The 25,879-nt window shown below is 41.2% G+C and overlaps 1 protein-coding gene across 4 annotated transcripts in view; it reads right to left on the reverse strand.

The window, feature by feature from the left end:
* Window positions 1-25,879, reverse strand: part of ITPK1 (inositol-tetrakisphosphate 1-kinase) — a 137,538-nt gene that overhangs the window by 51,477 nt on the left and 60,182 nt on the right. For all 4 annotated transcript variants that reach the window (XM_079308139.1, XM_079308140.1, XM_079308137.1 and 1 more), the window contains exons 4-5: window positions 19,767-19,892; window positions 11,724-11,841 (exon numbers count right to left, since the gene is read on the reverse strand). In XM_079308139.1, coding sequence (XP_079164265.1) covers window positions 11,724-11,841; window positions 19,767-19,892 — 244 coding nt within the window. The remainder of the gene's footprint in view (window positions 1-11,723; window positions 11,842-19,766; window positions 19,893-25,879) is intronic.

The raw sequence follows: 25,879 nt of genomic DNA on the forward strand, positions 1-25,879 counted from the left end.
TCTTCACTGTGAGTTTGATGAGGCACTGAAACAGGTTGCACAGAGAAGTGGTGGATGCCCTGTCCTTGGAAATGTTCAAGGTCAGATAGCCAGGGCCTTGAGCAACCTCAACTATGGAAGCTGCCCCTGCAGGCACCCCATGTTCTTGCCATCCCCATGGCAGAGAGGTTGGAACTAGATGATCTTTAAGGTCCATTCCAACCCAAACCATTCTATGATTACAGATCCTTTAAATCTCAGAGACTATGCCTTGCCCACAATGCTGCATGCAGATTAATTGCATTGCATGCAAACCAGAATGGCACAGGATGGGCTCATACTCAGTGTTCCTGCTATTTATCTGCATGGATGTCTTGTCAACACACCAGTGCCTAAGTGAGGTGATGTGATGTGATAGAATAAGCTCTCAGTGTTAAATGAACAAATGGCTTCAGTGAAGCTCAACTGTCCCACGCAACCAAGATCTCAGTGGACCCTCAAACATTAAAAAAATGCAGATCAGAAAACATAAAGCTCTTCCTGAACATTAACATCTTCCATCGCCTTCATAGTATCTTTAGCATCACTTGCCAAATAAAGGACCTCATTCAGAATATTCATTTGTCAGCAGATGGGTGGTGGGTACACATCTGCAAGACTGACACTTTGCATCTCTGCAGGAAAGATTTCACTGCTGGCTGCTTGCTGGCACTCAATCAGAGACAGAGCAAACACCCACATGGCATCCTCAAGCTGATTAAGAAGGATCTGAGATATGAACACTCCCTCGTGTAGGAAACCCAATGCCACATCTAAAGTTAACACTCTCAGTAACAGCTGAGTGCTCCCTTCCCTCCTTGCCCCAGCAGACACCACAGAAGCTGGCAGCTGCACTGCAGGGAGGAAAAAGATGCAGTATTCTGATCTTGGAGTAGGCTTGTTAGGGTGGGCAGGTGGGTGAGACTGTGAAACATTATCTGTTCAATCATTTCTATAATTACATAGGAGATAAACTTTGCAACTGGTCAGTCTTCCTCATGATTTCACCAGGGAGCAAGAGAGGAAATGAAACAAAATGTTTTAAAAATTGAAAAGTTCCAGTGTCTTATGTAACACCCTGTCCCAGACAATGCACCAGTGGGATCTGGAGGGTGACCTCCTTGATCCTCTAGTAGAATATAACTTGACAGAAAAACTTCTTCAAGAGTGTTCAGTGCTGTTTCCCTCCCTGTCATGTATTACAAGGGTCTGTCCCACAATGCCTCAGTTCTGTCCTCTCATGAACAGAATCCTTTGTCTCGCTCTACAGGGTCTTAATGCAGTAGAAGACAAAGCTATCAAAGAAAAAAGTCATACTCACATAATCCAGCCATATTTCTGAAAGAATAATAGTTTAAACACATCTGGCTCTATCTGAGTTGCCATTTAATGTGCTCAGTGCTCATAATGATTTCTATTAAATACCAAGACTTTATTCACAGGACAGTGAAAGCACTGAAGCATCACTCCTTCCATGAGGTTTAAAAGTTATGGAGTAGAGAAAATGCTTTAAACCCTCACTTTACTTCCAGGCATTCTTACTTCCCTGGAGAGGAGAAATGAACACTGGAATTATCAAACCAAATGAGAACACAATTAAGCTGACACCGTGTCATCTCCACCTTTTCAACTTAGCAGTGGGTTTCAAATCAAAGAAAAAGGACTATATATTGTCCCCCAACATGTCCCAGTTTATGGAGTTCATAGCTCATCATGGAGTTTCCTTTTAACATCCACCAGTCAGTACTATATACCACCAACCACAATGGTTTGTAAACCTTTCAAACCTAGCTGTGAATATGTCCTACCTCTTTCATTCCAGCTATGATCTCAGTATGGCAACTGCACAGCTATTCAATGAAATTTTAACTCTGACAAGGTAGAAAAAGGGGAACATTTCTCCACTTATACATGTTTTGTTTGCTCAAGTTTTGTTGCACCTTTGCTAGCCTGAGACTGATTTTACTCTTCACTTGTGGCTCTCTTAGCATTGACCATGTCCATTTTTCAAGGATTCCTTTCACTTCTAATGTATATTTTTAAATTCAGGAAAGCAGAACTGAAAACAGTCTTTGGGAAAAAGAAAGTTCTTTATTTACACAACTGTATGTTCAGTGTCTTCAATGTTATTTCTGGCCACCATAATCTTTTTGTTTGATTCTGTTGGCATGCTCTCTTTTGACTACTGAGGCTGAGGGGGCAGAAGTTTCCAGTGAGCTCCCAGTGTGACTCTGAGGTCTGTCCTGAGTAGTGAGTCAATGCAGCAGTTAAACAATGCATGTCCACATTATTTTTTATAGGCCCAAGAGACTGCTCTAAAGTAGCTCTATTATTATACTGACTCTTCACTGTCTTTTGGTAAACCTGTCTGATATTGCTGTCTTCCTTTGTCTGGAAAAAACTAAACAATGTGGACTTATCTAAAAAACTTGGTATCCTGTATTCATCTACCTTTTCCAGCATTAATAATACAAGTCCTGAAATGCCACTAGTATGGGACACTTGATTTGCCACATTGAAAGGAGTTTATTTATCTTCTCCATGCCTTTGGTCTCTGTCAAGCACTTTCTGATATTTCAGTTTATTTAAGATCTACCTTCTGAGGAGTTGTTTTTTTGGGTTTTTTTAAGTTATTTCAATATGCTAACTTGTGTTCAGCTATCCAATTTCAAGCTGACAGTTTCCAAGAACTCTAATTGGCCAAAAGACCTGGAGGAAACTAAAGCAACACGGACAGTGCCATTTGAGGGATACACAATTTCTATTATTCAGACTATCAGTTAGCTTGACCTCGGTACCCAGTAAGGTTATGGAACAGTTTATATTGAGTGTCATCAGGCAGCACTTACAGGATGGCCAGGGTATGAGACCCAGCCAGCATGGCTTTAGGAGGGGTAGGTTGTGTTTGACCAACCTGGTCTCCTTTCATGACCAGGTGACCCACCTGGTGGATGAGGGAAAGCTGTTGGTCCCTGGACTCCAGCAAGGCCTTTGACACTGTCTCCCACAGCACACCCCTGGAAAAGCTGGCAGCCCATGGCTTGGACAGGAGCACTCTTTGCTGGGTTAGGAACTGGCTGGATGGCTGGGCCCAGAGAGTGCTGGTGAACAGTGCTGCATCCAGCTGGTGACCAGTCACCAGTGGTATCCCCTGGGGTCTGTGCTGGGGCCACTCCTCTTTAGTATTTTTATTGATGACATGGATGAGGATATTGTGTCTTTCATTAGTAAATCTGCAGACGACACTAAGTTGGGAGTGTGTGTTGATCTGTTGGAAAGTAGGAGGCTCTGCAGAGAGACATGGAGCAGTTGGATGGATGGGCAGAGACCAATGGGATGACATTTAATAAGTCCAAGTGCTGAGCCCTGCATTTTGGCCACAATAACAGCAGCATTACAGGCTGGGGATGGTGTGGCTGGACAGTGCCCAGGCAGAAAGGGACCTGGGGGTGCTGGTCAACAGCTGACTGAACATGAGCCAGGGTGTGCCCTGGTGGCCAAGAAGGCCAATGGCTCCTGACCTGGATCAGGAATGGTGTGGCCAGCAGGAGCAGAGAGGTCATTCTTGCCCTGAGCACTGGTGAAGCCACACCCTGAGTGCTGTGTCCAGTTCTGGCCCCTCAGTTCAGGAAGGACACTCAAGCACATCCAGAGGAGGCAACAAGGCTGGTGAGGGGCTTGGAACACAAACCCTGTGAGAAACAGCTGAGGGAGCTGGGGCTGTTTAGACTGGAGAAAAGGAGACTCAGGGGTGACTTTATTACTGTCTTCAACTTCCTAAAAGGTGGTTGTAGTCAGGTGGGGGTTGCTCTATTTCTCCAGGCAGCACTGACAAAACTGTATGACACAGTCTTATGCTGGGTCAAAGGAAAATTTAGGTTGGACATTAGGAAAAAGTTTTTTACAGAAAGAGCGATAAAGTACTAGAATGGTCCAACTGGGGAGGTGGTGGAGTCACCATCCCTGGATGTGTTTAAAAAAAGACTGCCATGGTTTAGAGGAGTTAGGGCATGGGTTGGACTTGATTATCTTGAAGGTCTCTTCCAAGCTAGTGATTCTGCATGATTCAGTGATTTTAATCCAATTGAACAAGCAGTGATTCACTCTCAGTGTACAGAACTAAACAGATTGTATATTTCCCTACAAATGGAAGTTCTGAAATATGCTCCATGTACACCTTGCCCACCAACAGGATATGAAGGGCTGCAACACATAGCTGTGACAATACCGCTTTTTTTCACAGCATAGCATCTTTTTGTTTTCATGGAGCAAAGCTGTCTCCCACTGAATCAGTTTTGTTTCCTTTACACAAATGCAGTGACCTGAACCACAATTACTGACACTCCAGAGGTGCCAAATGTCTCCATACAGCTGTATCAGCCCATTAATGCATTGGGAACTCCATTTCCACCCCATATGCAGCATTTATACATCAGAAAAACAAAATATCAGCACCTCCCAAGCACTACTGTAAAAAGGGTGTCACAAACAGAGAGAAAAGCAAGATATTAGCAGTGTAGTGTATCAAATGACAATGTCAAGCAAACAACCTTGTGCAGGAAGACTATCAAGCAACTGACCATAAAGGTTTAGTTCCACTCAGTCATAAACTATTCAAGAAATTCATATCAAGTCCCTCTAATCAACATTTTCAGCCCCATCCACTCTAATTTCTGAAAGCCATTTGGAAAATTCATGAGACAGACACAATTACTGACGTCAAGAACATAAATGCACTGAAGCTTTCATGATTTTCTTTACTGATACACTCAGCAGGAACAGTTGCACAAAGCCAGCTGATAAGTGAAATGGGAGCCAATAGTGATTTTAGACAGGATGCTAGTGGCCTTAGTGGTAAAGGAAAGCATCCTCCCAGGCAATGTTACCATTAGCTGATTTCATGCAACCCTGATTAAGCCTTAAGGTCCTGCTGGACTCTGCATGAGAAGAGATTAGAATCTAACCAGGCTTACCACGTGTTGGCTAGATACTTATCTGAGAAAATGTAAGGGATGCTACTTTTCTTGTCCACACCAGAACTGCTTCTTCAGCAGCAAAGTGACATAAACACATTATACCAGAACTGGAGTAATATTCTATCAGCCAAACCCTGGTTTCCACCTCAAAAACATACTATTTTTCAAGACCTATTTCTTGACCTTTGATCTTGTGACAATATGAGTAGAAACACTGTGAAAAACCACTTACTGCAAAAAGTATTCCCAGTTAATTTTTACATTGATACTTTGAGCAATTTATCTTTCAATGCTCCTTCATTACTTTTTGTAGCACCCAGACACTAGGGAAATTTGGATGTCATCCAAGAAAATTTCTGCTCAAGAGGATGAGAATAACTTGAAACACAACCATGCTGGAATTTAAAACATGTAGTTTATTCAGTGTAGACTTCATCATGAGAGGAAGAATTCTTGCTCCTCTTTTCCTAATTCTAGAGAGACAATAATCCTTAAGAATTAATGTTCTGTTCATAAACCCAAACTGGAGATGTCTTAGGAATGCCCTATGACCACAGAGTGTAGTCATGGCCTATATCTTTACCCCATAAAATGCAGATTCAGTTAATCTTCACATTCACCCAAGCCCCTGATATAAAATTCAGAGAAGCTCTCACTTAAGTAGATACAAACCTTTCCACTTTTTCAGCTTTATCAAGTAGAAAAATGCTTTGAAATCATGCAGGTAGATGCAAAACAAAAGTCTCCAACATTGGTATGTAATAAATGGATAAGAGTTCCAGCCTTGTTTCTTTTCAAACTCAGATAAGCAAAAGAGAGTGAAAGTGGGGTGCAGATTCCTCATATCTGGTCAAAAAAGCACATGAGAGTTAAAGAGGGCACCCAAAAATAACATCTGAACTTTACAGGCAGGATTATTTTGAAAGCTCAGTGGCCATTAAGAATACTAAGATCCAAGATGAAGATTGATTGCTGGTTCAAGTACTTCTGACTGGCACACTGTGAAGCACAACAATAAAAATGTTTCTGTATTATTCTCTGGGCTCTGTGCCTCCAGAGTCACTTGAACAGCCCCAAGCTGATGGATCTCAGGGTGCCAGTGGCAGCAGGCTGGCTGACTGCCACTCCTGGCTGGGAGAACAGGGACTGTGCCCATCATATCCACAGATGCCCCCAGCTCCCTCCTACCTATACTGAGACAGAGATGACAGCTCAAAATAATGAAAATCTGAAGGGGGAGAGGAGAGGCAGGAAGGGAATGGAGAACCTGTTCATATTTTCTGATAATGAAATGGCTAACTTTCAACAGTCTTACCTTGGAAAATCTTTCATAAACTGCTTTAATAAGAGCAAGACATGGTACAAGAGAGAAGATTCAGGTCCCTTTTGGGGCTTCCCACTTTCTTTTTCTGCCACCTCTCTCAGGACAGGTTTAGTCCTTTGGAAACAGCTGTCTAGTTTAAATTTCAAAGCCAGGGCTTGTTATCATAAGACCAACACGATGTCTCTTTGTTATCCTTCTCCTAGATGAATGAATGAGCTTTTATGAGGAAGATGTCAGGTGGCACTTTCTGGGGCAAATGTCCCAGTTTCACAGAGCAGGACTGAGACCTACCAAGTGCTGGCAGCTGGGTATAGAGGACTGCCACGTGCACTGCTGTGAGCTGAGGCACTTTGGACAAACTGCTTACTGTCACAGAGAATATCAATTCAATTCCAACTCCTTTCTTCTACACAGGTGTACTAGTTTTCAGACAGAAATTAAAATCCCGTGAGTGAACATACACCACACATTTTGACTGAGTTATTGAGACATTTATATGCATGTGTTCTTGGTAGAAAGAGAGCAAACAAACAACAAAGGAGACTTCTGCAGACAGAAATTGGTGTGGTTATTTACAGTAGATGACATCAGTCCTTTAACTAAAGATATTTCACTGATATATTCCTACATAAAGAAATGAGTACTAGGTGGGTGATTAGAAGCTTTAAAGTGAAAAGAAAAATCTTACATCAATTTAATATGAGCTTCAAATAAAAATAAGGGGTGGTTGAAGTTGACAGACGTCTGTGTGACTATTCTTCTCTCCCCTCTGACCAAAACAGCTCTGAAAAGTAGGCCACAGAGAAAAGAGGCTACAGTTTCAAAAGGTGAATGCTTAAAGCTATGTATATACAGCTATTTTCATGCACTTTTAACTGGGTGGCCTGATTTTGAGAAGTTCAAAGTATGCACTGCTCCAACAATGTACACGCTCCATAATGTCCAAAAACCCCTCCCCTGACTATCTGCTTTGGTGCCGAATTGTAGATGCAGTTTTCTATTCAACAACTGGTCCACACTTTCTGTTAGAACACCTACACAGCTTCCTTGGCACAGAGACTTGCTGTATCAGAAAATGTGTTTGTATACCTGGAGAAGAGTTCCTGCCTGAAACAATGTGGCATCTGGACAGGCAGATGAATGTCAGGAGAAGAGAGAGATGCACAGGGGTATGTCCAAAATCACACAGCAAGGCAGAACCAGCACCAAGAAGAAAACCCCAAGCCCCAGATCAAAAGCCTTTAATCATACTGAGTTTGCCTCCTAGTAACAAAAGATACATGCAGCAGTGAGAGTATTTCTAAGTCAGAATCTCATAAAAAGAAATCCAGGGAAGAGAGAAGGATGCTGTGATCTGTTCTGCAATATTGCTCAAAATAAGAAAGGAGCACATACAGCAGCAACTGCAGCTCATATAAATAATCAAACATAAAAGATTTTGATTACATGCCAGGATTAAAATATCAAAGCTAAAGGGGTATATACTGTTTAGAGTGTCCTGAGGAAATAGCTCCCATACTTCAAAGACAGCTGCTAGGTAGAGAGGAATTAAGGAGTTGCAGCTCAGCTCATGCAGGAGTTCTCTTTCCTAGGACAGCTCCACAAAGCTATTGTCTGTACAAACTTTAGATTTCGAGCTAAACTTAAGAACAACAAAATTTTAAAACAATGGAAGAAAAAGCCAGGAACAAGTGGTTAAAGAAATTAACTTCAGGGTCCGCAAGTTCAAATGTTATCAGAGAAACCAGCAAGTCACTTGAGACAAAAGAGGAAGCTGAGCAGCAGATGGGAACACTAACTAGATAGCACACTGAGTGAGTAGCATGTTTACTTTCTGGATTATTACTTGTATTGCAAAATAGTTATTGTAAGATATGTAAAGAATTTCAAAAGCTTTTAAACAAAAAATGTAATATGACAAGCTTAGTTAGTGCCCAGTCACAGTGATCATCCATTACCAACTTAAACATAATTTTAAGTGTCAGATTTTTAATTTCAAACCTGAAGGACCACAACTTTTCAACACAGCATCAGAAAATTTAGTTTTCATTAGTTTAAAGCTTTAAAAGGCTGACACAGTTCCAACCACACAATACCCTGTAAAAATGAAATTTTCCTTAAATAATGCTCCTAATCTTTCACCAAACATCACCATGACTGATCAAGAACACTTTTTATAAAAGAAGTAATTCTTCAGAGAAAAGTAAACAAAGCAATACAACTGCTGAGAGAACAACTGTGACACCAAAAAAATCTATTCAGTGATTTGTTTCAACATAGACCTGCCAGCTATATAGGACACCAGCTGGGAATGTAACTTATATTTTTTCAAATTTTTTTAAAAAAAGATTCAGAAGCACAGGTTGCAGAATAACTAGCTCTCTTAGAGCTTGCACTCAAAATAATACAGACCAGGAAAAAGAGGAAGTCACAGCTCCAGTCAGTCTATTGACTCCAAAACAGAATAAAAAAAAAATCAGTATTAAAATCTCTTAAAGTTTTTTTTTTTTTTCCTCAGAAGACAATCCCTGCAAATCACATCAGCACTGCTAGTAGCATGCTAGCACACAAGTTCAAGGTGAATCCTGGAGCAGGTTGCTCAGAGAGGTTATGCAGCCTCCATCTGTGGAGAAACACAAAAACCCAACTGGACATGGACCTGAGGAACCTGCTTTGAGCAGGGAGTTGCACTGTATATTCTCAAGAGACCTTTTCCAACTTCAGTGATTGGGCAGGTCTGTGAACATTCTATTTCCACAAGTGAGTGGTTATGTGTCATTCTAGGACATGGAAAGCCCTGGATCAATGCTTTCCCTCAGGATACTGGTACAACTCTGGCTCTCCTCCACCTCAGCTTTAGTGGCCACAGACTGGTAGCAGAGATAAGGAGTCAGCCACAAAGTGTCTCAGTAAGGCATTCCCAGGAGGCAGCATCAAAGCACTTATCACTCAGACACTTGAGCAAGATATGGGACTTTCAGAAAGCCTAACAATGTCCACGTGCCATGTCTAGACACTTCAAATAGGGATTCCCTTTTTCAGGAAGCATGGAGAAATCTCTATCAAAAGGATGGTGACTTGGACATCTGAAAAATAATTAGAGTTAAAACCAAACTGTTCATAGATCAGGGCCCTACTGCTGCAGAACACAGTCACCTCAGCAGAGCATGTGGTTACCCTCTCTTTAACCTAACTGGTGCAAATCTTTAGTTATACAACTGTTGTAAGGTCTACAGGGTTAAAATAAAGTGTTGACTGAGGATTATAAATAAAGATTATACCTCATTTATAGTTACTTTAAAACATAATTGAAATAGAGGCAATAATAACTGATATCCAAAACTGATCTGTAAATAAAAACTGAATTTTCTTTTGAAGGACTTTAAATAGTAGAATGTTTCTCCTTACATATAAATTCAACCCTCCTGAGTTTACAACACTCCTTTGGAAGAGACAATGTCTTGCACTGAACTTAACCCACCACATTAATTTTGCAGCATGTGATAAAAAGGGCTCTCTAGTTACAACTAAAGACTAGGATATTATTTTTTCAGTAGTTACTTCCATAATAAAATTCCAGAACAATAAAGATGTGGCTCCTAAGAGTTCATCCTATTCACAGATGTATTACTTGTTTGGGTTTTCCAAGTGCTTATGGCCTTGGGATATGAGATGGTAGCTTCAACAGAGGAAACATAACTTAGCAAGTGAAAACAAGGAAAGGGAGAAAACCCCACAGCAGTGTCTGGAGTGGTGTAACTTTTCTCTTATTGCACATCATCATGTGCAGGAATACAAAGGCTGATCTACTTAGGCCAGAACAAGAAGACAGACAACTATTCATCTCTCCTGAGATTTCCCCTGCTAAATACAGAGTTGGTTCAAGGTCTTGGTCACGGAATTTCTAATTATGAGACAGAAATAAGACTGGGGAGGAAAGTGCTGGGGGAGGGGAATAAAGGATCAGGGGAAATATGGTCACCAAACACTGCAGCAGCCAGTGACAATAGCTACTGCCATTCCTTACTTCATGCCTCAACTTTATTAACAGCTTCTTTTGAAATTGTCAGCTTTACCTGAATACAAATTTCCTTTTTATTTTTCTCCTTAAGCACTTATTTCTTTTTCTGATCAGTTTGACCAAAGGAGGCTGAAATACGTGGAAGACAAACTACTTGCAAAAACTTGATGCTCTCCCAAACATATTGTTCTTATATGGATAACAATAGTACTGATAGCAATTTAAGAAAAAAAACAAAAAAAACAGAACAGAACCAAACTCTACTGATTATCTCTGCTGTTAGAACAAAATCCCAACCACTCCCTCAGACCACAAGTTTCCCTTAGCACCTTTCTCCCACTCACAAACAGCAACAGCCACTCCAGAACAAAACCCTTCTGAATTAATTGAGGATTTTTTCCCTAAGAGATTCCATAAGACAAGGGGGAATGCTGTGAATTATTAGTCTTATTTCTACATAAGAACAGTGCCATTGGGGGCAGACAGGTTATATACAAATAATATGTCCATAAATCCACAACTATAAAAATACAATTTCCTGAGCTTCTTACCTGCCCATCAAGACAGTGATAACACAATCTCAATGGTATTTCCAGTAACATCCCATTAGAATATAGTTCATAAATGCAATTTCCCCCCATTACAATCATATGAAACAATTACTTCAGAGCTATTCTAGATTTAAATTCAAAAGCCAGTAAAAATTTCAAGAACATGACAGCAGAAGTAGAAAGGGAAATAAAAGACTAACTTAACCCAACAGTTGCAATGGTTAAAGTGAGAAGGTAATAGAATCATTCAGGTTGAAAAGGCATGACTCGTAACATGGAATACAGCACAAATGATACCAATTAAGGACAATAGTTTTTGTCAGGTAACAAGCCAGCACCAGATGTGCATTAAGTTCCTCCTAGCAATTAGCTTGTGCAATAAGTTTCCAAGGACCTTAGCTCTATTTACATTTTAATTTCTTTTGGTCCTCTCCAAAACCAATTTTTCTTATTCTGCCTCAGTTTCAGGCCTCAGGATTCTTACTACAAGCTGCTGACTTTGTACAGTCATTTCAATTTACCAGCACACAACAAGACAATGTTTTCCAGAAGATTTCTGAGAGTGCTCACTGTGGTAAATATGCTCCCCATTAAATCCACATCGTATTTTTAATCAGATACAAACCTCCTTTGTGTATATGGAAAAAGAAGAGCACAGGATTCCAGAGGGCAATCCTGTGACACAGGAATGCTTCAGTGTTTGTGCTCCCATGGAGAGACAACGCAAGGGGCCCAAAACCACTACTTCAAACTTCACATCCAGCCTCCAGAAGGAAGCTGCTTTCTTCTCCAGTCACAATAAAAGCCTCCAGGGAGCACAGATGTTGGCCTACCTTGCATGTATGCCTCTATTTGCCGAATCAGCTCGTAAGACTTGGATCGATCCAGAAGTGTACGAATAGCCGGGAGAGGGTCTAGGATAATGGTTTCTGGATGAGCATCAATGTACTCCTGCAAAACAATATGTACAAAAAAATGGCATTAAGTTGGTTGAAGAGTGTAGAAAAATAATGAGAAGAGAAAATAATGGGAAGAAGAATATATAATGTTAAAAGTCCAACTTCTATTCAAAGGGGGCCAAATGGACTTTGGTAACACAGAAAGTCCCCAGACAGTCAAAACACTGGCACTTGAAACAAACACAAATGTGACAGCTAACTGGTTTAGATGGTAAATTCCTCCTGTAGATTCTATCAGTAGCAAAACCTGTGCTGCAACCATATTAGCTCATATTAGCTCACAAGGGAGCCAGTGGCCAAGTGCCATAGTAAGAACTGTGAGCAGGGCTGAGAAAAGCCATTAGGAGAAGAAAGATGGCACAGAGCTATCTTGGGGTCATTCCTGCATTCAATTACTGCATGTGGACATCACAACTATCTGAACTAGGCTCAGAAATACATCTGTGCTCTTTTATGTTGTTTTTATTGCTGTCTTTTAGCTGAAGACAGTGTTCAGGGCTGGACGATAAGGGCTGAAATATTTTTTGGCAGAGCTGAAGAGATTGCTGCTTCACTGTATCTTCATTGCTTGCTACTTTTCTGTGCTCATACTCTCCTTTTCTGACTACAAGAACAAAGTAAAGTTAATGACCTCATGGATCTTCATCTTGGGAACTCAATTCCCCATTCACTGAGGTCATGACTGCACTACTGCATCTTGGCCAGGAACACAGACACAGCTGCCAGGTATTGGCCTTGCAAACCCAACAAAACTTCCTTCTGTTTCTTAGAACAGAAGCTGAATTCCTTCATCATTGCCCCAACCTGGCTCTATAAAGTCTGTAGGAAACACGCATCCATCTTACTCTACTCAAAATCAGACAAATATATCCAAAGTTAGCATCTTTCTTTGTTTTACCCAATCTCCCAAAGCCATCCTAATGTTTCCACTTACTTCTTTAAATCCATTCATGCAAAAGCTCCTACAATTAATAGACATCCACGAAGTTCTACTTCATTTACATTGATTTTTTCAAAGCAGAAAACATACTACAAAAGATACTTCAGAGTATGATGAGATGGCCTCAAGAGATGCACTTTGCTGGAGAGAAAAGAACAGCATAATCTATTCCCAGAAAGTGATTTTGCTCCATCCTAACTGAGGATGCAGACTTTTCCAACCCAGCACTAGGAAACTGCTGCTTTCTGATGACCACATAGTCTGAACTGATGGCTGCTAAAAGGAGATTATTCATTTGAGGTTAAGACGAGCCAGCTTTGGGGTTTAATAAACCTACTGCATCACAAGACACAAGCAGCTTTCCTTCACAGGGCATGAGGTACCCCTCAGTGGCAATACTCACGTCTGACATATTTAGTAAACCCTGCAGAACACAAAGAATTAATTCCCTGGAGATACATTCAACCTTGCTGCCTCATGGGAAAAGCAAGGGACGGCCTTTTGCACAGCTGGTTATCAAGACAGACAGACCCAGCTGTTGTCTCACCCTTGCAATACAGCCTGGATAAAAAGCCTCATCAGCTCAGTGGAGCAGAAGCTGGGTTTATTTCTAGTCACTAAACCCCAGAACATACAGTTTTCATGAGTCTCCTGCCCCTAGTACTTCCAGAATCTTAAGCAGAGCAATCAGCTTTCAAATACAGACGAGATTTTATTTCTTTTAGAGCTGGAGTATCTTATTACCTAATGCCTCTTAAACACCCACACATGTCTATGCATACGTGCCCTTCTACACAGTGCCTAAAACTGTCTGCTAGCTTAGCTAGTGTGATCCAGTGATTAGGGCATTAGCTTCAACTCACTGACAGTGAAACTCTGCTTGAGTATCTCAGCATCTCCAGAGTGTAACAAGGCAGCTCTTTTAGACCCTCTGCCTCAGTTTAAAATACAGGGAGCTATCACACTGTGTCTTCCCCAGCATGCTGAGAGGACAAGCTCCTTCCAAACAGCCCATACCCTGATGGAGCAGCAAGCACCCAGACTGAACATGTTACAGCGCTGAAATGTGGCCTCAGCAGAGCTCTGACAGCAAGCCTCCTGCAGCACTTCTGATGAGTTCTTCCTTTTACACTATAGTGACCACACATCCTCCTCAAACAGTCTCTGGTTCCACCCTGACTTCCAGCTCCCTGGACTTCCAGCCTGGCTCAGCCCCTACTCTGCCTATACTGATCCTTTCCCTCACACACACATTCCTCCTGCCTGTGGACTCCATCACCTTCACTGTCCTCCAAGGAAGGAATTTTTCTGTCTTTAGCTCCTTGTGTGCCTTCCTGAATCTTCCTGATGATCACCCTAGCATTGAGAACTATCCTTGCTTCCATGGGATTAATGTATTCTACTTTTTAATTTGGCTCATGTTATTCTAAGTATTTCCAGAGGGAGCCTGGCTTTCTTATGCTTTCTATAAGGGAATGTCACAGTGCTTTATTTCTAATGGTAATAGCCCTAAACCTAATGGTATTTAAAGACCATCCAAGCACTAAGCTTGCCACAGCATAATGAAATTTAACAGGAATAAGGCACAATCTCAAGGCCATTCTATACCAGTCAACATGTCAAGAGAAATGAGCATCTAAGCTGACTTTCCAGTGACTGATTTCTCATCCTGTTGCCTTAAGGAGCCTCCAAAAAAGCTCTGTAAGGCAAGCATGACATAACTGATGAAGGAGGTGGGAGCTGTTTTCCAAAAGCCATTTAGAGTCTGGAGAACTTTAACAAACTGCTCTAATGTCAAGAAAAACTGTGCTGAGTACAAGCCCTTCAAACAAACACAAAGGCTTTTGAGCTTTAGGCAAATCAGCTTTCTTTACAAAATGAGGAAATTTGTCAGCATTAAATCTATGTCAGGTACTATTCTCCAACTCTTCTCCATTTGCTGACCTAGGAACTTGAACAGGAATGGCAAAACTCAGAGCAGTGAAGATCTGTATCATCTAAAGAAAGACCTTGAACTTGAAGTGTCTCCTAGAGCTAATCTGGGGACAGACCACACATGTCTCCTTTTAACTGAATCCAGAAACAGCCCTTTTCTAAGACTCCCAATGGAGAACAAGGCCAGTGTATTTGTATGTGTCCTTTCTGTTTGAGCACAGCTAAAGATTAACTGCTGAAGCTGTGCAGGGGACAGGAGCATCAAAATGCACTCAAGTCCTCACAACCCTGCTTTTTTTTCTCACACGCTGTTTGTTGCTTTCTATCACAAAGAGGTAACTGTGTGTTGAAAAACAAAACCATCCAGTTGCACTGGGATCCCCAAAGGAAATAATCCAGCTTCCCCTTGGGCCTTTGGCCTGTCAGCACTTTCCCAGTCTCCCACTTCTCTCACCAGTACATCACCAACACGTACAAAAGAAAGTTTCAATACCCATGCACAGAAAACTACTTTAAATAAGCAATTTAAAAATATGAATCTTACACCAATTCTCTGCAACAGGAAATGACAATAAGTCAATTCTTTTAGTTTCACAGGAATGATTAAAACTGAAACCTTTCTAAACTTTGATTCTTTACTAGAAACTGCTGCACACTCAGGCATCATGTACTACAGTTTTCAAAGTAATGTACTTTGTCTAGAAGGCAGGAGCTGGGGCAGTTGGTTTTCTTTCTTACCAAGAAGGCAGTACTGTAGTACCAGTAAGTGACCTGTGAGGATCACTTAAGAGACTGGAAAACTCTTGATGTAGCCTAAGTAATAACATACTTCCCATGGCACAGAGAGGCTCCACTACCACAAATAGAGATCTGCATAAGCATGAAGGACTTCTGCCTAATTGTTTTGAAAGTAGATGAGCTACTATAGACATGAACTTGAAAATGAAGCAGTTGAAGATGGAAAAGCGAACACTGAAGCCAAGACAGTACAGCAGTACTCTCTTCAGCACAGCATAATCTTTTGACTTTGAACTTTCAAGTCTTCTCTCCTACTTCCAGCAAAATAACTCCACTCTCTACTTTGGTGGATTTACTGAAGACTGATATCCAACAGCAGACTCCATCCACACAGGCAACAATGTGGAAGTTATTTAGGCTTTCCAACAATAGATTGAAAGGGCTCTGTCCTTGGGCTGCAGTTCAGCTTGACCCAGACGACATTTATGTTTTTCTCCTTCTAATCTTTGACATAGTAAAAGCAAACAAGAAGAAAAAAAGAAATTTTAGCAGAGCCTCTTTTGCTTGTATTCCAGGCCTGGTGTTAAGTCAGGCTTTGTACCAGCCCCATTACTGGCAGAAGGCTAGCAATGAAAGCAGGAGACCAAATATTTCATGTTCCCTATTATATACCTTTGGATATAAGCCAGCAATGAAAAAAAAAAAAACAAAAAAACAACAAACCAACATTCCTTGAGAAGCCTGTGTATAGATGAGAACAGAGCTGCTTGTCATTTTATCCAAAAAAGGTAGCTAATGATTTTTACAAACATTTTAACAGAAATTTGATACAGTATCTATTGCAAATAATAGGCCATTAGATAAGAGACTCACTGATTCACTGATCTGACTTGCTTTTATTACTAAGTAATAAAACTTACATAATGTTTTGGTTTAATATTAAACAAAGTTCCATTAAAAATATTCCAAAAGAAAACAGTAAGCAAAAGAAACAATAATGCCATTTGGACTTGTGTTTTCCCACATACAGAAACATGACAGTGACTGCTTTTAAAAATACGTCAACATTTTCCAAGCAAGAAAGAGATGTAAACACAAGCTTGTCTAAAGCATTTGCATCAGATTTAGACTTAAAAGTTCCTCTTTGTTGTCTCAGGCTGTGATGGTCTCTTTTCACAGACATCTCCTTCCAAAGGGAAAGGTGAAGGCGTATTTGGTCTTCAACAAACACTCACCTCAAAATTGCCTCTAAAGCTTAAAGAGAATTTCTGCAGCAGTTAGGAGGAATGAGGTGTGTGACAAGGGGAAGAGGGAACTGATCTCTTACATTTCTATTCTCTGTGTATCTCAAAGAAACTTTCTGAGTACTCAGCTGCCCCGTGTAGACTTCAAAAGTCCTCTGTTTCTTCATCTTGCAAATCCTATCCACAGGAAGCTATCCTAAGCCCTAGCACTTGAATGACAATTTTTTTGGTTAATTTTGCTGTTTATGAGGCTCTTCCAATAATTTAAGACATCATTATTTTTCAAATGGATAAAACACAGGCATTTGCCTGGCAATTCAGGTGCAAATGGACCATTTCAATTTTGCATTAACCTGTCCCCCCCAGCTAGAAAAGAATCACTAACACATAACACTCTCCTCCAGTTTTTTGCTTGCCTCTTCTCAGCTGAGAAGTCTCTTACCTCCTTCCCTTCTAAAATATCTCCCTCATTTTCCTTCTTCTCAGTCTCAAACCCTTCTAAGAATGTTTCTCAATCGAGATTAGAAGAGCCCATCATGGACAATTCCAGAGTGGGAGAGTCAAGAGTTGAAGGACAGCAGGAGAGGAAACATTTTAAATTTTCATCAACCTGGTAGAAAAAGACTAGGCATAATATATGCATCTGATCTGTCTTTTTAAGCAGGCTAATGCAAAGAGAACCTGTTCAGGAAAAACTCTGAAAGACAAATTAATAACCCTATTGATTTTCCATCACCCTAGCCATCATTTTGAATGCAATATGAAGCTGCAATGAATGAAGCTACTCAAGCCCCTGTACAGCTATGACAGGCAGCTGCACAGAGAGCATTTTGCTCTAATGAAAGCATAACAAAAATTCCCCAATGTCTTACATGAGCCAAAACATACTCAGTTTTCAAAGCCATATACTTTGTCTAGAAGGCAGGAACTGGGGGAGTTGGTTTTCTTTCTTACCAAGTAGGCAAGAACTGTAGCATCACTAAGTGAAATGCACCCTGGAGACTCTGCCTCTTCACCTGACTTCCCTCCATGTACCTCTGGTCAAGAAGGAACCCTCAAGGACTACAACCAATTTTCAGTTAACTAATAACCTGGGTTCAATCAGTTCAGCCCTGGGTCACAGTGGGTGGGAAGGGAGACTGACCATCATCTCTACAAATAATCAGCATCCCCCCAAAATAAGGATTTAAGTGTCCTAAAAAGTAAATATTTCAATATTTCTTCACTTTTAATCTTTTCATCCACTACACTAAGTGCTGCATGAAGTCTTTGTTTTGGCTTTGGATGAGATCAACAGGCACTCATTGCTGATTTTCAGTGCAGTGGGGAACAGTTTGCACCCCCTAATATTCTCTTGAGAAACTGCAGTCCATGCCACATCCAACTACCACAAAGACCTGAGAAAGCTCAACCCTGAAGGTCTTCTGGACCAAAAAATACCACTGTCAACAGGCAGCTCCTCCATACCATTTCCATTCTCCTGTAATTTTTTTTTCCAAAGTAATTGCAAACAGTCCTACAGTGGCATGCCAAGAGGCTTCCTGTTCTATCAGCAATCTTTGCCAGACCCTACAAGGGCTCATCACAGACTCCAGAGAGCAGGGACACAGAGTCATGTAAATATGAAGCCAGTTTCCTCCTTAGCTCTTTGCAGACTATATTGTCAAGGCCCCTATAACATAGACTTGAAAAAAATCTCATTCTTAAAAAGATCATAAATGTAGCCTGGCAGCTCATTCCTCCTCCTGTGGTCAAGGATCCCTTGCTCTTTGCTTCCTGGAAGACTGCTTTATGGAGCCAACAGTAAGACTGCTGCCAGGTATCATCTTGCTGTCACATTTATATTCAATAGCAGGAAAAAAGCATAATGAATTTTGCACTGTTTGGTCTGGTTAAGATCATCAGTACTTTTTCAGTCAACTTAATCAACAATAAGGGAACCACACTATTTCCACTTGTGTGTAGGTGCCAGAAATACCACAGTGCTTATATAACACCTTACTCATACAAACTTTCTCACAAGGGGTCATTTTTCCTTTTCTAGGTTGCTCATTGATTTTATTTTTAAAAACCCAAAGCAACAACCCTATCCCACACACTTTATACAAAAGTATTTTTACAATTTCTTTTTCTTATGGAATACGCTTCTCTTAATTTCTAATGATTTTCAACATCTTAAAAATAATGAAGGACAGATGCAGATAGGCAGCAATTTCCAGATAGTTTCTGCCCTGGCTACAAAACTACATGAGAGTATACTCTAAAAACACATTTTGGCATGCAATTCAACACAGAAAGGCCTGTGCTCTGCACCACTGGCTCATGGTTATGTGTTTAACTACTGGGAGAGCTTCCTGCATACTAGAGATGTGGCACAACCCAGTCTCTTGCAGAAGCAAAAGCTTAAGGTCTTAATTATTAGAGAGAGGATATAATTCAGACACCTGCTCACAGGGGCCCTACCCTCTATCTCATCCTCTATCTTCCAAAATAAAAAAGTTTGGAAGGCACTGGGAGAGAATCTTTTAAGGCACTTTTTCTTTGGAAAAACAGTTCTCTGTACCACTACACCTTGCATATTTGTGACCTTGAATGTAAACTTGAGGGAAAAAGAAAATGTATCTAACAGGATTTCCAGCACTAGAGGACAAAGTCACTCACAGTAATCTTAATATTGCAGAAATTAGCAAATTCCAGGAACTGGGAAGACTAGACAGAACTGGGCCAAACTAATTCAGAGGCTTCTCTCATGGAGAGATGCACATAAAGTGATCTGCAAACACCTGTTCCTCTTTGTGAGCAGCACTAATACTCTTGAAATTATATAAGAACATTTGGTGGGAAAACAGTTCTAACTAACTTTACACATACAAAACAAAACTTCCCAAGGTGCAAGTCCATTTTAAACTGACAAAACCACTTTTGCTGGGTTATTAGTAGCAAGGCAGCAGTGTGCCAGACAGCTCTTTTCATCAAACCCCTACAAAGTGCACAGTAATCAGACTGAATTTGCAGCACCAAAATCATCCTCCTGCTTGAAATGCAGAAAGAACCACTTACCTGGAACCTGTGAACCAGCTCCAGTGATTGGCTGTCATTCTGGTCTGCTTCAAGGATTACATCTGTCAGTTTGTGTATGATCACATCCAAAGGGCCCTGATCTTCAATGGGTTTGGTGAGATCAAGCTGAAGAAACCAGAGAGAAACATTTTATTAATATATGGGGGATCCAAGTTCTTGTCCCTGCCACCATCCAAGGTGTTGCTGCCACACAGATGGCATTTACTTTACACAGTGCCTTTATTTTGGTATATTATCTAAATCCCTGAGAATTTACACATTATTGAATGTTAGAAAACTTTATTCAGACACTTATTTCTCAGCAGTATAGCTCTAATTCCATGAAAAACAGCAAAGTCACCAGCAAGTACCTTCCATCCAAACATCTTCCTGTGCTTCTCCACCCTATACCAACTCTTCAGCTGTTTCCCAGTATGTTCACACAGTGCCCTGGTACATTCACATACATGCAAAAGGAATAACCTAACAAGGATTAACACCACTAATAAAAGGAAGGTCTGCTGTGCCCTTCGCCCACTGGGACTGCACAAAACTCCACCCAGGACATGAATAAAGGTAACACAAAAGCAAGTGACCCAGGATCTGTGGAAATTCATCTGCCTACTGCAAGAATCCTAAGAGAGCTGGCCAGTGTTATTGCGAGGGCTTGGATTTATCAGGATATAAATCAAAGCTATCAAGAGTCCAACTAAATCAGGCAAAAAAAAAAAAAAAATCTACCACAAGGGCAGTCTGGTTACAGCAGAGTCCCACACAGGTGACACAATTTCCACTCGTCAGGATTTTCAACACCTGTCTGGGCAAAGCCCCAAGCAAGTTAGTCTAAACTTAATGCCAGATCTGCTTTGATGAAGATGATGCACTGCAGACCCCTAAGATGCTCACAGAACTTCATGATCCCATGAAGCTACTTAGGAGATTTAACACTAGTTGAGTGTAAGTGCCAGAACTGATTGTCTCATGCTCTGGCCAACACACCAGGCTGCTCACAGCACATGAGCTGTGAAATTCAATTCAACCAGTTGTGAGACCTACTGCATCAACGGCAACTTAACCTTGTAAATGCCAAATCAGGAACATCTTTGAGAGGAAAGATGAATCTGTGCTCACTATAGTTAGCATCTGATTTTTCCTGCATGATCTTTCTATTTTTTTTAATTTTCTTTTATATTCAATTCTGGTAAAGAAGGGTGTGAAAGGCACAACAGGGAGAGGAGTACTTGGAAGAACAGGCTGCTGCTGTTTTCTCTCTCATTAGCTTGAGTTTTGTCCTACTAAAATTTCCCACCGTATAGAAATGTCCCTGCTTTGAATTAAGGAATGTGCCTTAAGGAAAGTAAAGACAGCATCAAACCAATAAAACTAAACCAGCAGAGATCTATTAGCCTTGCATTAATTTGCTAGTTGCTAATGTAACTGATCCATGGAGCTGAATTACTTTTCTTGTGTAGGCACTCTTATCTGGGCCACGCTTCCCTGAGCAGAATAACTGAAGGTACCTATGGAACAAAAATAAATTCAAAGACTGCCAATTCTTCCCACAGAGAGCACCTTTACTTGCCCATTACTATATGCTCCTACTAGCAGCCATGCACTGGGGCCCTCTGAAGTCCTTATGCAGATTCCAATACAAGTGGAAAACACAGTGTGTGTCACTCTTCCAAGAAGACAGACAGGCACAGTTCACAGGTGAGCAGCCACGCCCTACAGGCCAAGAGAGCAACAGGACAGACTTGGTGTGTGCTCAGGGATGGGTAAGCTGTGGCCAGGTGAGGCTGTCCACAGGAGGTCTGGCTGGTCTGACATATTTTCACTCTCACAAGTACTGCAGCACAAAGGCTAGGGGACAGCCTAAATATCTGCAAAATGAAGTGAACTGCAGCTTGGCTAAAGGACAGAGAAGGAGAAAATTAACTTCTTCAACCAAGTTTCAGAAAAATCAGTTAATATCCTTAAAAGAAATCTCAGACAACCACACTGCTCCTTCTGATTTTTCCCCATCTGCCTATCACATTTGGAAGGAAACAGCAAAACAAAGGGTCCATTTAACTAGGTCAGAAAGTTCACGGTTGCCAAGGTACAACATTCTGAATTAATACATATTCAGGACTCGTAGTTTGAAAAGCAGTAAGAAGAAAATAAGTACTTGAGATTGGTTACCCCTCTACATTCTTCCTGAATTTTCAGCTCAATCTGCACAGAAACATTCAGAAAACAAAAAAAAATAGTCCTCCCTTTCAGCCTTGGCCCAAGAATAGAAGTATGCCTTCAAGGCAAATCCAGGCATTTCAAGCACAGTGTTTTCCACAAGCATAAGACATCTGGGCAAGATAACTTCTTCCCAACACTTGTGCCAGCTAAACACAACAGGCATATTTTGAGAATGAAACCAAATGCACGTACTTTGCACACTGGAAAACATTAAAAAGACTCCCCACTAACACTTTTTTGCTTCCCCTTCACCAGTAAAGCAATGTGAGAAACAACAACATGATAAATAAACTTCTCTGGAAGGAAGTTCAGTGACCACTTCAATTTCCTCAACAAGGACAGCAGGTACATTTCAGCCACAAAAACCTTCAAAATTTGATCTAGTATTTTGTGGACTGGAGGATCAAAGCATTTGCAAGAATAAGTTCTCTGTGTTTAGAGCCATGGTGCAGAAAGCAAATATTCCTGGGCTGTGTGGAATTTGGAAGAGATCCACCTTCCTTTTATGAACTAAGGAGAAAAAGTAAAAGAAGAAGGAAAAAAAAATATTTGAGAAGGTAAAAAGAAGCCTTTTCAAGTGGAGTATCAGACCCAAAAAGAAGTTAGTGAAAGTAAAGTACAAAACTTTTGATGGCCCTCTGCTGAGACAAACACTGATTCATTGTTTCTCATCAGCTGGAATTTGAGCCCTCCTACTCCCCTTCCCTTTCAGAATCCCTCTCTTCAAGTGATCTCTGCATTTGACATGATCACCCAAAGGTTTGTTATTGCGAAGAATTAACACCATAGCAACAGAAGTGAGAGAAAAGATTTACCAGCTTGAAAAAAGAGAGATACATCTATGGTGCCTTTTCTTCTGTGAGGTAGGCTATGGCCTGCAGCATACTCTGCTTGCACTTCTTTATTTAAAAAAAAAACAAACCCAACCAGTGCTGGAACCCAGAAGCCTGAGAATTTTGAACTTTCTGTGCTTTCTGACACTCATCCCCAGGAAAACACTGCTTTTGACTCAAGGCCTTGGAGAAGGCTCCCAAATTTACTTGACAGAGTTATGGGTGTGCAGTTGGAATAAAAGTGTGCAATTTCACATGGTAAAGGATATGAAATTTGGGGTTTTATAATACAGTAATAGGTATGGGACAATGCTAAGATTACTGTGTTTACAACAGGACAAGATGGACGTTCTTGGGTGTTGTCTCTTTCTTCTTCCTTCTTCTTAGTTTCAGGACCTTATAACTAGCTAAGTTCGTCTCCATTTTGCTCACTTTTAGCTGGTACTAGAAGTGTTGCAAAACTCTCTGTACTATAAATAAAATTTAATAAACAACCAAGTCCAAACACAAAAAAATTCATCTCCTTCGTGTTTTTAATCCTAACTCTGAGTAAAGACCAAAAAAATGAAGACAACCCACTAATTAGGTAATAGAGCTATCTCATTTACAAATCAGGTCTTGGTTTCATGGCACTGTCACTTATCACCAAAACCCAGCAAAACTCAGGTGCATGATACAGAAGACAGTATCAATGCTGTACAGCACAAATATGCAAGACATATATGTGACATGGATGGGTGCACTGTCTCTGGGCTGGATGGCCAGGCCAAGAGAGTGCTGGTGAATGGAGCTGCATCCACTGGGTAACTGGTCACAGCTGCTGTTTACCAGGGTTCAGTGTTGGTGCCAGTGCGGTTCAATGCCATTAACAACCATCTGGACAAGAGCTTTGGGTGAACCCTCAGTCAGTTTGCAATTCAAACCAAGCTGGGCAGGAGTGTTGATCTGCTGGAAGGCAGGAAGGCTCTGCAGGGAGATCAGGCTGGATCCATGGGCTGAGACCAACTGTATGAGGTCAACAAAGTTCAGCTGTCAGGTCCTGCACTGGAGTCACTCACAACAACCCCACACAGCACAACAGGTTGGGGCAGAGTGCCTGGAAAGCTGCCTGGAAAAGGACCTGGGGGTGCCATTTGACAGCAGCTGAACATGAGCCAGCTGTGCCCAGGTGGCCAAGAAGGCCAATGGCATCCTGGCTGTGTCAGCAATAGTGTGGCCAGCAGGACCAGGGCAGGGATTGTCCCCCTGTACTTGTACACCACCTTGGCCCTGGTGAGGCCACACCTCAAATCCTGTGCTCAGTTCTGGGCCCCTCAGTACAAGAAAGACACTGAGAGGCTGGAGCATGTCCAGAGAAGGGCAATGGAGCTGGGAAGGGTCTGGAGCATAAGTCTGACAAGGAGTGACTGAGGTAGCTGGGGGTGTTCAGCCTGCAGAAAAGGAGACTGAGGAGGGACCATATCTCTCTACAACCACCTGAAAGGCTGTAGCCAGGTGGGTGTTGGTCTCTTCTCCCAAGTGACAAGTGATAAAACATGGGGTAATGTCCTAAAATTGCACCAGTGGAGATTTAGACTGGATGTTAAGAAAATTTTCTTCACTGAAAGAAACTAATCGTTAGAACACAATGCCCCAGGAAGTGGTGGAGTCACCATCCCTGGAGGTATTTAACGATGTGGAAATGTGGCTCTTGGGGATGTGGTTTATTGGTGGACTTGATTTTAAGGGTCTTTCCCAACCTAAATGATTATATGGTTCTGTATGCCTTTCCTGGTCTTTCAAATCCATATATGGAAGAATTCAACCAGTAGATAAATGCCCTTATCATAGCTGGCTACAGCCAGCCTGCCCACCTTTTAATAGAAGGATGGGCTGAAAGTTACAAACACTCCAATCTTAGAAACGACAGTCCTCCCACAGGCTCTGCAGAGAATCCACTGGAGAGCAAGTTACAGGCACGCAGAGCTCCATCTCTGCCCTCCTCTCCCCTTCCCCCTTCCTCTGTCCTCCAGAAACACACAGCCAGCACATTATCCAAATCATTATAGAGAAGGGCAAAAAATGTTTATTTCCATTAAGCATAATTTGTTTAAAGTTTTGGGGTTGTTTTTCTCCAGAACCCTGGCAATCCATCTGTATTGCAGGGACAGGGCGAGTGCCTGGCAGAGTGCCATGGCTCTCCACTGGTCCCAACTGCAATCCCACACAAATGCATTTCTGGAAGCAGTGCTTAAAAATAAAACTATGTCCAAGTGGAGAAAATCTGGATTTGTTCACTCAGGGGAAAAAACCAGGCCAAACAACTACAAATACTGGATTTAGGGAAAAGAAATGTAATTTATAATAATGATTAAAAATAGTTGTGTATTTTTTGTTTTATTCAGTATTTCCAGTCCATGGTATAATGAGCTGTATTTCAGAATCTGCCTGATTAGGATTTGTGATTTTTATTTTTTTTTCTAAAGCTCTTCTTCCAAAATAGTTTTTTGATTAGTATTCACATGAAATGAAGTTTTAATACCAACCTGTTATTTTATCTGAACCAAAGAGAGTAATATCCACTGCTAAATCCCTGAGCAATGTAGAGTCTACATTTCTATTTATCCTCACTTTTATTATATTTCCATTAAAAATAAAGATGCATACAGGTGTTCTTTGAACATTTTGCTCCCGTTCTCCAATCCACTAACAAACTCCACTCACCAGGATGCTGCTCTAAGTTCCTCCTATGTTTTCCCATTTGATGTGCTGCTAAGACAGGAGTGTTCTAGGATGTGCACCCTAGAACAGTAGTGCACATCCCTTCACAGCAGCCTGTCATGCTGCAGGTAGAAAATGCTCATGAAACTTTTGGCCAAATGAGGTAAATGAAGGCAGAAGGTAAATTAGAAATCGAAGCCATCTCAATAGGCAGACAGCACCAAATAATCAGACATTACCTCAAATGCTAGAAAACTTAATAAAATGCCACAAAAGGGAAAAAATCCATTTAACTTTCTGGTAGGGACCTGACAATGCTCTGCTACACATTTCACAGTCCAAAAGTCT

This window comes from Erithacus rubecula (assembly GCF_903797595.1).
Source record: "Erithacus rubecula genome assembly, chromosome: 6".
Classification (NCBI taxonomy): Eukaryota; Metazoa; Chordata; class Aves; order Passeriformes; family Muscicapidae; genus Erithacus; species Erithacus rubecula.